Source organism: Muntiacus reevesi, chromosome X (genome assembly GCF_963930625.1).
Source record: "Muntiacus reevesi chromosome X, mMunRee1.1, whole genome shotgun sequence".
In the NCBI taxonomy this organism is placed as follows: Eukaryota; Metazoa; Chordata; class Mammalia; order Artiodactyla; family Cervidae; genus Muntiacus; species Muntiacus reevesi.
This window is the reverse complement of record NC_089271.1, coordinates 108,194,441-108,207,662: the sequence shown is the minus strand read 5'-3', so window position 1 is coordinate 108,207,662 and position 13,222 is coordinate 108,194,441. Positions and strand designations below refer to the sequence as shown.

Genomic DNA, 13,222 nt, shown 5'->3' with positions numbered 1-13,222 from the left:
ATCTTTATAACATATATATTATATATGTTATCTAGTGCTAAATGTATACATATAATACACATATTTTTGGATGAGCAAATGTACATCAGTGATTTTTTTTTTAAATTTATACAAATTGAATCAATCTATATGCTATATTGTAGCCTTCCTTTCCTATACCATATGCTGGGAGAATGTTTCCACCTCAACAATCATATAACTACCAGTATTTCTGAGGATTACTGTGGTGTTCAAATGCTTGCTTATCTCATACTCCAAGCAAGTGCTATGAAGACAGGAACCATGTGCATCTTGCTCACTGGTTGCCTCCATATCTTTTCTATTGTAAACAAGGCTGTAATAAACTTTGGGGTTCATGTGTCTTTTCAAATTAGTGTTCATTTTCTTCTGATGTATAGCTAGGCATGGAATAGCTGGGTCACATGGTAGTTCTATTTTTAGTGTTTATAAGAAACTTCCACGTTTTGGTCCAAGGTGAGTGCACACATTTACATTCCCACCAATTATGTACAAGGGCTTCCTTTTGTCCACATCCTTGCCGCCATATGTTATTTTCAGACTTTTTGACTTGATGATAGCCATTCTGACAGCTGTGAGGTGATACCTCCTAGTGAATTTGATTTCTATTTCTCTAATTATGAGTGATGGTCAGTGTTTTTCCATGTGCCTGTTACCTGATACTGTAAGTAGTCTTTCTGATCTGGTTCTTGTTAAGTTGAAAAACTTTCAAGTTCTTACAATCATCAAAAGCATGTCCCTTTTTCTTGTTGAGTAGCATTCCATCGGATGGATGCACCATTTGTATATTGGCTTACCAGTTGAATAACATTTGAGTTATTGCCAGTTTGGGGCTATTATTAATAGAGCCACAATAAACATTGGCATGAAGGGTTTTATGTGAACAGAAATTCATGTTTTCTGTGGGCGTTATTTAGGAATGGGATTACACAGTTTTCCGGTGTGCAGATATTTATGAGTAATGAAAAACATTTCCCAAAGTGTCTTTATCATTTTGCATTCTTATGAGTCATTGAGAAGAGTTTAAGTTTCTCTCTTTTCCTGAGAGTTGTTTATGTCCTCAATTATTTTATTCCTTTTATCCAAGATACAGTTTGCAAACTTAATATGCATTCAATACAAATTATTAATTATTTTAATAAATTTTATGTGTTTATGTGTCATCTGTACCACTTATGTCATATCTGATGTCAACCAATTGCTATTCAAATATTTTCCCACAATTTAATTGGTTTATTTGTTCTCTTATTAGTGAGTTTGAGAGCTCTTATGTATTATGGTTATAATATATTTTACGTGAATATTGATGTATATGTGTGTGTGTGTATGTATATATATATATATATATGAAAAATACATGTGTATTTGCATAACCACCTCAAGATAGAGAACTATTCTGTAACCTTAAAGGAATTCCCTGATACCACCGCCTTATATTCTTATTCCATAATCCCTTGTGACTACTGATTTCTTCCTCATGTCTCTAATTTTGTCATTTTGAGAATAATATATACATGGAATCATAAAGTACATGTCTTTTTGAGATTGGCCTCTGTTTTACTTTGGCATGCACTTGAGATTCACCCACGTTGTTACGTGTATTAATATTTTCTTCCATTTTATTGATGAGGAGTGCTACTGGTGTGGTTAACTGTTACTGGTATGGTGGTATGGTTATGTAACTATGGTTAAGCCACCGTTGAACCATTCACTCCTTGAAGGACCTCTAGCCTGTCTACATTTTTAGCTATTACAAACAAAGTTTCAAGGAAAATTCATGTAAAAGTTTTTATGTTCATTTCTCTAGAATAAATATGCAGGAATACAACTTCTGGGTCAAATTATACTTGAATGTTTACAGCATGTTGTTTAATAAAGTGTCAAACTGTTTTCCAGGATAGCTGTACCATTTTATACTCTCACAAGAAATGTATGAAGAATCCAGTTTCTCTGCATCCTTGCCAGCTTATTGTGTGGTCACCTTTTAAAAATGTGTAGCCACTTTGATAGATATAGAGCGGTTTGAACTCTTTTTAGTTTTAATTTGCATTTCCGTCATAGCCAATATGCTCAGCATTTTTTCCTGTGCTTATTTGCCATTGCTGTGACTTCTTTGGCCAAGTTTCTCTTCAAGTCTTTCAGTTATCTTGATCATTTTCCATTGAGTGTCTCTTTTCACCTGATGACTTTTAGAGTTTTCAGTAAGTGTTTTTCATTCCCAATTAGTTTCCATGCAATTATATTTGTTGGAGCTTTGCACATGCAAAATTATTAATATTTTATGTTTGTGCATTCAGACACAATGGATTTAGCCTAAATTTGAGGAGCATTAGTTTTGGCATGGCTTTCTTCTAGAACTAAATGATATTTTTACTTTTTCTATGTACATTTGGTTTTCCACATATATGCCAATATATACATTTACAAGTATCTCTGTGTAAGTCAAGATAGTATACATAGGCCTTATCCTATATATAGGATACATCTATAGAAAGTATTCTGCTTGTTTTGCTCTTTGAGCAAGACCCTATCTCTGAAAAATAATTTTCATAAAGAAATGCACGGAATTCGACTATTGATTTACAGAATAGACAGAGTTTCTTGGTAAGACAGCCAGACACACGTCTGTCAAGTACTTGTATGGATGTACAGCCGAATGTAAGCATTTTATTAATCTAAAGCTTTTTTTTTTAATTAATGCTTAGGTATGCAGCTTCTATAAATAGGAAAGTGTTATCACATATTAAATTCCTATATTAAGAGCTTTGGAGAAATGTTCAATCAGAAAATCATGGAATATACTGATGATACTGGCGTAATTGTAGGTTGGAACAGACATTCATCAATACTGTATCGAACTGCAGTGTTTAAAAGGTTGGGGATGAGATTATGGAAAGGATCCATATCATTCTTAGTATTGATCTACATAGAAAAATAAATTAGTCATCAGTAGTTGTACCAGTAAATTTAAAATTAGATTGAAGTTTGCAGAAAAAAAAAAAAAAATTGATGTCTACATTATATATCACAAACAAGAAATCTGTCTTCCATTTTAGCCATGATAGCTCTTCTGAAATGAATAGCCTTTTAATGACAAATGGAATTGAGGACTAGTAAGAAGGGAAAGTATTTCATCCTTTCACTTGCTCCATCATGACTGAGGACAAAGTCTGAAAGTTCTACAGAGATCACAGAACTAGAACAAACAATTTCATAATTTGTATGGAAAACCAAAAAACCTTGGATAGCCAAAGCAATTTTGTGAAGGAAGAATGGAATTGGAGGAACCAACCTGCCTGACTTCAGGCTATACTGCAAAGCTACAGTCATCAAGACAGTATAGTACCGGCACAAGGACAGAAATACAGATCAAGGGAACACAATGGAAAGCCCTGAGATCAATGCACCCACCTATGAACACCTTATCTTTGACAAAGGAGGCAAGAATACACAATGGAGAAAGGACAATCTCTTTAACAAGTGGTGCTGGGAAAGCTGGTGAACTACTTGTAAAGAATGAAACTAGAACACTTTCTAACCCCGTGTACAAGAATAAAATCAAAGCGGATTAAACATCTAAATGTAAGACGAGAAACTATAAAACTCCTAGAGGAAAACATAGGCAAAACACTCTCTGACATAAATCGCAGCAGGATCCTCTCTGACCCACCTCCCAGAGCAATGGAAATAAAAGCAAACAATAAATGAATAGGACATAATTTAACTTAAAAGATTTTGCACAACAAAGAAACGATAAGCAAGGTGAAAAGGCAGCTTTCAGAATGGGAGAAAATAATAGCAAATGAAGCAATGAGCAATGAATTAATCTCAAAAATATGCAAGCAGCTCCTGCAGCTCAATTCCAGAAAAATAAACGATCCATTCAAAAAAACGGGCCAAAGAACTAAACAGACATTTCTCCAAGGAAGACATACAGATGGGTAACAAACACATATAAAGATGCTCAACATCACTCATTATCAGAGAAATGCAAATCTAATCCATGATGAGGGACCATCTCACGTTGGTCAGAACAGCTCCTATCAAAAAGTCTACAAAGAATAAATGCTGGAGACGAACAGTGTGGAGGTTCCTCAGAAATTTGAATTGGAACTTCCCTACGACCCAGGAATCCCACAACTGGGCATACACACTAAGGAAACCAGAATTGAAAGAGACGCGTGTACCCCAATATTCATCACCACACTGTTTATAATAGCCAGGACATGGAAGCAACCTGGATATCCATGGGCAGATGAATGGATAAGCAAGCCGTGCTACATATGCACAATAGAATATTACTCAGCTATTATAAAGAATACATTTGCATCAGTTCAAATGAGGTAGATGAAGCTGGAGCCTATTATAGAGTGAAGGAAGTCAGAAAGAAAAACACCAATACAGTATAATACGCATATAAATGGAATTTAGAAAGATGGTAACAATGACCCTACATGTGAGACAGCAACAGAGACCCAAAGGTAAAAACAGACTCTTGGACTCTGTGAGAGAAGGCGAGAGTGGAACGATTTGAGCAAATAGCATTGAAACATATACGTTAAACAGATTTCCAGTCCAGCTTGGATGCATGAGGCAGGGTGCTCAGGGCTGTTGTGGTGGGACGATCCTAAGGCTTGGGATGGGGAGGGAGGTGGGAGGGGGATACAGGATGGGGAACACATGTATACCCATGGCTTACTCATGACAATGTATGGCAATACCACTACTATATTGTAAAGTAATTAGCCTCCAATTGAAATAAATCAATTAAAATAAAAGAACATAAAAGAAAAATAAAGGGCAGCACACCCAGGGGGTCTTTCACTCTCATAGGTTTTAAATCACATTCAGTGACTGACTTTGAATCATCAATGGGATCTCCCAGGCGTTACAGTGCCAGAAAGACTGAATTAGGCAGCTGCAGTCCAGATCAAAGATAACATATCTTTGAGTTAAAATTTGAACTCAACTCTTTGGATGCTGTTGGTGAAACTCTGTGATTTGGTTGCTTCGAGAAAGTTTTCTGAAGACACACAGGATCGTCATCGTCAGAGCCTCTGCCTTCTATATCTCCATATTTGTTTAAATTCTCCTTGGAATTTTTATTTTTTTTAATTTTTTTTTTCTTCATCTTTTTTTTTTTTTTTTTTTTTTTATTTTTCAGTGGGTTTTGTCATACATTGATATGAATCAGCCATAGAGTTACACGAATTCCCCATCCCGGTCTCCCTTCCCACCTCCCTCTCCACCCGATTCCTCTGGAATTTTTAAAACATTTCAAAATGAAAGTTAACACCAAATTAAATATTTCATACTCTTTCTTTTAAACCATGATAAGCTTGTAGAATTTGGACTAACGAAAGACTTTATTGGGGAAAAATGTTTTACAACTGTAGTTATTTAGAAATCCTAGGATACGGTGATAATTACAAGACCAATTTTCACTCAGTCTTATATTAGTATTTATGTGAAAATTCTCTGTACAGACTTACATGTCTGTCCGATGGATAGAAATCCGTGGTACACTAGAATGGCGCAGATTCAACCCCTGTTCAGGAAACTATGCCTTCACAACCTACCTAGTGCCTCCCAAACCAAAAAAAAAAAAAAAAAAAACTGTGTACAGGGTGATCCCGTTTGTAATCTGTACCAGCATTGGGCCACCACCACTGCCCTTCTTTGGGGATACAATGCTCCCAAAAAGTTCTTAGCAAATATGTGGCCTAAAAATATTTGGTTAGTTCCCTCCAAACATTATTTGAGTCCCTGGGAGTGCTAGTTGTGGGTCTCAGTTGTATCAGCACTTTGTGCCTTCTGAGCCCCTTTAGCTGACAGCATAGGTGAGTGATGCAACAAACCCCATTATGAGGTAGGTGGCCAGGAAGTGATTTCTGCCTGCCTTTCTCAGGGGGAGTTTCACATTCTCCACCCCCATGTGAAAACCCCTTCCCATCTGGGTCTGGCATCTAGACCCTAAAGTCTTTCCACTCCCCAGACAAAGGGAGGAACACCACACCACTAGTCATTGCCCTTGAAATCAAGTGTTAAGCAGAGTTATCCATCATCAGTGCAGACTCCTGACCCACTCCACTCCTCTACTCTCTGGCTAACTGGGGACCCGAGGGTCTGTTCCCCAACCTCTTCCCAACCTCTCAGGACCACATATCCCTCCCGTTTCCAGTGCCCACCTCTTCTCTTCTCTCCCTCCCTTCCACCAGAAAATTCACACACACACAAGTATCATCTTTTCACCATTTGATGTTTCTTTTATTTGCAGCCATCGGCTTACTATGTTAGTGTGAGAGTCTTTTCTTGGTTGGCCATTGCTAACAAAGCAGACCTCTGGAGACACAATTTTAAACTGTCTGACCTTTGCTATTCACTTACTGGCTGCCCACGTTGTACTTCTCCAGGGTCTCTTCTTTTGCGGCGGCTGGGCTTATTTTCTCTTTCGATTCTGCCTCCTTCCTTGACTCTGCCTCATCGTTTGGTACGTTTTTCGGCTTCGTTTCGATTTCTTATGTCCATAGCGAGAGAAGAAACAGTTTGCTTTTCTTATCTTCTTCAGCTTCGTCGACTGAGTGGCATAGGATCGGATTTTCTTTCTGAAGGTACCTTGTAGAGGTCTTCTGACCCTCATGGTCATATTTCGTGCCTGGAAGACAAGACAGGGGTATTAGTTTTGAGGAAAGGACATGAAAACTGAGGTGGAAGGGAGATTTCATGAGAAAGGGATGTGGGCTAATGAGGGCTTTTGTGGCAGGCATGGGCAGGGTAGAGGTCTTGGGCAGCAAAGTCAATGGAGAACATGGGAAGCTTAGTTGGAATCATCTTACCTTGACACCACCTCTGCCCCTCCTTTGACAAAGGGTCTTCTTTGTTCCATTCTTCCCTGAAGCAAACCGCATTGCAACTCTTCTTGACTGCTGTGGCTTCCTGGTTGCCTTAGTCATGATGGTGCCAAGAAGTGGCCTAACCCAGACTTGCAGCCTCTGACCTCCCTATTTATACCCTTTGAGGACAATGAGGAGCCACACCCTTCAATCTGATTGGTCCGTTAGGCACTGCGCCAGCCAATAGTAGCTTGGGGTGCACCACTGGGCATCAACATGGGCTAGTGGATGCTGAGGGAGGCTGTGATATAACTTTCCCACTGCTGACATGTCTGTGTGTCTGATTCTGGGGAGTGGTGATTCAGGGGCATGGTGCTTCTCCTCATGACTTTCAAACTTCCTTTCCGTTCCCTTTATCCTTTGACTTATATGTGCCACTTCAACACTCATGCCTCTTTCATCCCTCCATGAACATCTGCCGAACCCTTTCTGTCCCACTTCATCCCTTCAGAGTCCTCTAAGCACTTCATCTCTACATCACCTTCTGCTTCTTCTGGGTTCTTGAAGGGCTTAAGGAACTTAAGAGAAAGCACTTTAAGTGGACAAAGGTAATTTAGAACAGGTTGGATATTTTATTTACTGTGATGAGCTTCAGCGCCCCCTCCCCCCCCCGAGACTTGGTGAATCCTCAGTCTGTTGCCCAAAGTTCAATACACAGTCTCCATAAGATTACACATTAGAGCAAAGACAGTTTTAAATGCCTCCTCCACTAAATTTTTTGGGGGACACTTCAACTCTCATATTGAGTAGGGAAATTCAACTGGCCCCATCTAGCAGAACTAAATTCCTGACTTCTGCTTTTGAAAAAGGAAGGTGCTCAAAGTCGAGAGTCAGTTCACCAGTGCACCGCTGACTCTTGACTGAATCAATTCCCCAGTCACCCCTCCTTGACGGTTATCAGTAGGTAGGGCCCGTGGCAGTGCTGACCAATAGCTGAGCAGGGCAAGTACCTGTAGGTAGCTCCTTGGTAGTTGGTTGCTTGTGGGTGGGGCCAGTGAGGCACTGACCAATGGCTGAGCAAGTCCTGTTGCCTAGTAACAGGAGGCGGAGTAATACGGCAGAGCAATGGCTACCTCGGAAGGGCTCTGCCCATGTTGCTCTCTTACATGAGGACGCTTTGGGCCAGTGTGCTGGCCTCTTTTTGACTGACTCCTTTCCAACCTCAGATTTTTATTTCACATACTTATTAACTTTTGCCTATCATTCTTTTCGTTATATTCCCAGGCGTTCCTGTCACCAGCACTTATCTCTATGCCCCTGTAACCGCTGCCACTTGATCACATGTTCAGCGTATAGTATAAATAGTTCAAAGCCAACAAGAATGTGCAGGCCCGCCCACGATGAAAACTAGTTTCACAAACCTTAAATTCACAGTGATTCTTTTTCTATTTATAGTGCAACAGAGCAGGATGAGCACAGACTTAACAGGTAGCCATTGGTGTGTTCCATTTCAACCCACCCTGTTCTTAGGCAACAGGTGTTGCTCAACCATTGCTTGGTGCCTCAGAGGGCCCCATCCACAAGCAAACAGTTGTAAATGAGTGACTGTTAGCTGTCCTGCTTTGCTATTGGGCAGCACTGCAGTGGGCAATGCCCACAGGTTACTGTCAGTGAGGGACCATTGGGGAAGTGATTAAGTCAAGGGTGGTGTGGTGGCAATCAGGAGGAGACTGAGATTAGAGGCAGATTCAGGCCTTCTTCCAGAGGCCCTGGAGTTCACGCAGACTTGGGCCAGGGGGTGAGCTGGAGGGCCCAGGGAATAGCCTGGGGACTACATGCTGTAGCGCTCTTTAGTTCCTCTTTGTGCCTGCCTTAAGGGTGCTGTCGCCTGCATAGCTGAGGTTATTGATAGTTCTCCCGGCAATCTTCCAGCTTGTGCTTCATCCAGTCTTGCATTTCTCACAATGTACTCTGCATATAAGTTAAATAAGCAGGATGACAATATACAGCCTTAACATACCCCTTTCCCATTTTGGAACCAGTCTGAGGTTTCATGTCCGGTTCTAACTAATGCTGCTTTCCCCGCATACAGAGTTCTCAGGAGGCAGGTAAGAGGGTCTGGTATTCGCATCTCTTTAAGGATTTCCCAGAATTTGTTGTGATCCACACAGGACAGTGCTTGAGCCTAGTCAGTGAAGCAGATGCTTTTCTGGAATTGTCTTGCTGTTTCTATGATCCAACGGATGCTGTCCATCTGATCTCTTGTTCCTCTGCCTTTTCTTAGTCAAGCTTGAACATCTGGAAATTCTTGGTTCATGTATGGTTGAAGCCTAGCTTGGAGAATTCTCAGCATTTTTTAGGTAGTGTGTGAGATGACCCTATCGCCATAGTCATCTCAAATCAAGTTCCTTCTTACATTAGTCTGGATTTGTTTTTATTCAGTTGCAAAAATGGACATAAATTCTTTGGTGTAATGCTCATTTCGCACTTCACAGGTGTTAATTCACCCCCTGCGGTGCTTCAGGCACTGTTGTGGGTGCTAGGTGCACATCGGGAGCCAATACACAGGACCCTGGTTTCATGGGGCTTACATTCTAGTCAGTGAGGATGGAAGGTTAATACTAACCACAAACAGTCAATTATACACTATAGAGGGAACCTTGTGAGTTATGAGAAATGGGGAGTTTCTCCTCCCCAGAGAATAATGACGGAAGGCCTTATGAATCCAGGACATTTGAGCAAAGACTTAACGAAAGAAAAGAGGGAGTGACCTTGTGGCTATCTTGGGCAATAAAGACTGGGGAGAGGAAATGGCCAGGGCAAAAGCCCCCAAAAGGCATTGTCTATGTCCTTTCAATAAAACAAGTGGCTGGTGCAAGTGGGACCATGTGAGTGAGGACGAGACTAAAAAGTGATGAGCTGCTGATGAGAGAGAACAGGGCAGGAAAAGGAGGAATGTAATAGTAAACTTATCTTTCCATTTACATGATGAATTGGTTCACCGTACACAAACCACACTGGGCTGTGGTGGTAAAGAGGAGAGGCGTTTGTCATAGCCTGATGGCAAGGAGGTGGGGGAGGGGTACTTTTCAATAAAGACACCCGAGATGAATCCTGAGCCACCAAACGTAGATAGATCACCAAGTGGAAAGCTGTGAAAGTGTTTCCCAGACAGTGGGGGAGAACCTGCAAAGGTACAGAGACCCAAGACAGCTGGTTATACATGCCTTGCATATAACTGGAATCTAAGGTATGATGGGGAATTGTGAAGAAACATGGCCTTGGAGGAAGAGGGAAGAACTTGAAGGGGCACCTGGGCATATGTAGGTTTAATGTCTGGGTTACCCTGCTTCGAAAGAGCATTATTCATATTTTCTAATTGTAAATATATACTCGAGGCAAAGCAGTATGGAATTGCAAAAAGGAGTATACAAATGAAATTAGAGAACACCAAGAAGTGTGTCAATAGACATATATACTGTTCATATTCTGTCTTTGTTGCTCTACCTAAATCTTTATAACATATATATTATATATGTTATCTAGTGCTAAATGTATACATATAATACACATGTTTTTGGATGAGCAAATGTACATCAGTGATTTTTTTTATAATTTATACAAATTGAATCAATCTATATGCTATATTGTAGCCTTCCTTTCCTATACCATATGCTGGGAGAATGTTTCCACCTCAACAATCATGTAACTACCAGTATTTCTGAGGATTACTGTGGTGTTCAAATGCTTGCTTATCTCATACTCCAAGCAAGTGCTATGAAGACAGGAACCATGTGCATCTTGCTCACTGGTTGCCTCCATATCTTTTCTATTGTAAACAAGGCTGTAATAAACTTTGGGGTTCATGTGTCTTTTCAAATTAGTGTTCATTTTCTTCTGATGTATAGCTAGGCATGGAATAGCTGGGTCACATGGTAGTTCTATTTTTAGTGTTTATAAGAAACTTCCACGTTGTGGTCCAAGGTGAGTGCACACATTTACATTCCCACCAATTATGTACAAGGGCTTCCTTTTGTCCACATCCTTGCCGCCATATGTTATTTTCAGACTTTTTGACTTGATGATAGCCATTCTGACAGCTGTGAGGTGATACCTCCTAGTGAATTTGATTTCTATTTCTCTAATTATGAGTGATGGTCAGTGTTTTTCCATGTGCCTGTTACCTGATACTGTAAGTAGTCTTTCTGATCTGGTTCTTGTTAAGTTGAAAAACTTTCAAGTTCTTACAATCATCAAAAGCATGTCCCTTTTTCTTGTTGAGTAGCATTCCATCGGATGGATGCACCATTTGTATATTGGCTTACCAGTTGAATAACATTTGAGTTATTGCCAGTTTGGGGCTATTATTAATAGAGCCACAATAAACATTGGCATGAAGGGTTTTATGTGAACAGAAATTCATGTTTTCTGTGGGCGTTATTTAGGAATGGGATTACACAGTTTTCCGGTGTGCAGATATTTATGAGTAATGAAAAACATTTCCCAAAGTGTCTTTATCATTTTGCATTCTTATGAGTCATTGAGGAGAGTTTAAGTTTCTCTCTTTTCCTGAGAGTTGTTTATGTCCTCAATTATTTTATTCCTTTTATCCAAGATACAGTTTGCAAACTTAATATGCATTCAGTACAAATTATTAATTATTTTAATAAATTTTATGTGTTTATGTGTCATCTGTACCACTTATGTCATATCTGATGTCAACCAATTGCTATTCAAATATTTTCCCACAATTTAATTGGTTTATTTGTTCTCTTATTAGTGAGTTTGAGAGCTCTTATGTATTATGGTTATAATATATTTTACGTGAATATTGATGTATATGTGTGTGTGTGTATGTATATATATATGTATATATGAAAAATACATGTGTATTTGCATAACCACCTCAAGATAGAGAACTATTCTGTAACCTTAAAGGAATTCCCTGATACCACCGCCTTATATTCTTATTCCATAATCCCTTGTGACTACTGATTTCTTCCTCATGTCTCTAATTTTGTCATTTTGAGAATAATATATACATGGAATCATAAAGTACATGTCTTTTTGAGATTGGCCTCTGTTTTACTTTGGCATGCACTTGAGATTCACCCACGTTGTTACGTGTATTAATATTTTCTTCCATTTTATTGATGAGGAGTGCTACTGGTGTGGTTAACTGTTACTGGTATGGTGGTATGGTTATGTAACTATGGTTAAGCCACCGTTGAACCATTCACTCCTTGAAGGACCTCTAGCCTGTCTACATTTTTAGCTATTACAAACAAAGTTTCAAGGAAAATTCATGTAAAAGTTTTTATGTTCATTTCTCTAGAATAAATATGCAGGAATACAACTTCTGGGTCAAATTATACTTGAATGTTTACAGCATGTTGTTTAATAAAGTGTCAAACTGTTTTCCAGGATAGCTGTACCATTTTATACTCTCACAAGAAATGTATGAAGAATCCAGTTTCTCTGCATCCTTGCCAGCTTATTGTGTGGTCACCTTTTAAAAATGTGTAGCCACTTTGATAGATATAGAGCGGTTTGAACTCTTTTTAGTTTTAATTTGCATTTCCGTCATAGCCAATATGCTCAGCATTTTTTCCTGTGCTTATTTGCCATTGCTGTGACTTCTTTGGCCAAGTTTCTCTTCAAGTCTTTCAGTTATCTTGATCATTTTCCATTGAGTGTCTCTTTTCACCTGATGACTTTTAGAGTTTTCAGTAAGTGTTTTTCATTCCCAATTAGTTTCCATGCAATTATATTTGTTGGAGCTTTGCACATGCAAAATTATTAATATTTTATGTTTGTGCATTCAGACACAATGGATTTAGCCTAAATTTGAGGAGCATTAGTTTTGGCATGGCTTTCTTCTAGAACTAAATGATATTTTTACTTTTTCTATGTACATTTGGTTTTCCACATATATGCCAATATATACATTTACAAGTATCTCTGTGTAAGTCAAGATAGTATACATAGGCCTTATCCTATATATAGGATACATCTATAGAAAGTATTCTGCTTGTTTTGCTCTTTGAGCAAGACCCTATCTCTGAAAAATAATTTTCATAAAGAAATGCATGGAATTCGACTATTGATTTACAGAATAGACAGAGTTTCTTGGTAAGACAGCCAGACACACGTCTGTCAAGTACTTGTATGGATGTACAGCCGAATGTAAGCATTTTATTAATCTAAAGCTTTTTTTTTTTAATTAATGCTTAGGTATGCAGCTTCTATAAATAGGAAAGTGTTATCACATATTAAATTCCTATATTAAGAGCTTTGGAGAAATGTTCAATCAGAAAATCATGGAATATACTGATGATACTGGCGTAATTGTAGGTTGGAACAGACATTCA

The 13,222-nt window shown here is 39.0% G+C and overlaps 1 protein-coding gene across 1 annotated transcript; it reads right to left on the bottom strand.

Moving 5' to 3' along the window:
• Positions 1–6,457: 6,457 nt before the first annotated feature.
• On the bottom strand, positions 6,458–6,971 carry LOC136153306 (spermatid nuclear transition protein 3-like). Its single transcript, XM_065914981.1, has 2 exons — positions 6,855–6,971; positions 6,458–6,673 (listed from the first exon to the last, which is right to left on the bottom strand). The coding sequence occupies exons 1-2, from the start codon at positions 6,969–6,971 to the stop codon at positions 6,458–6,460; spliced, it is 333 nt and encodes a 110-aa protein (XP_065771053.1).
• Between the last annotated feature and the right edge of the window lie 6,251 nt (positions 6,972–13,222).

What these genes read in the sequence shown, in the direction of transcription:
- LOC136153306 (XM_065914981.1), bottom strand. Translation starts at nt 6,971, where the DNA reads ATGACTAAGGCAACCAGGAAGCCACAGCAGTCAAGAAGAGTTGCAATG. An exon ending in GGGGCAGAGGTGGTGTCAAG is followed by an intron (nt 6,674 to 6,854) that starts GTAAGATGATTC and finishes CTTGTCTTCCAG; the next exon opens with GCACGAAATATGACCATGAG.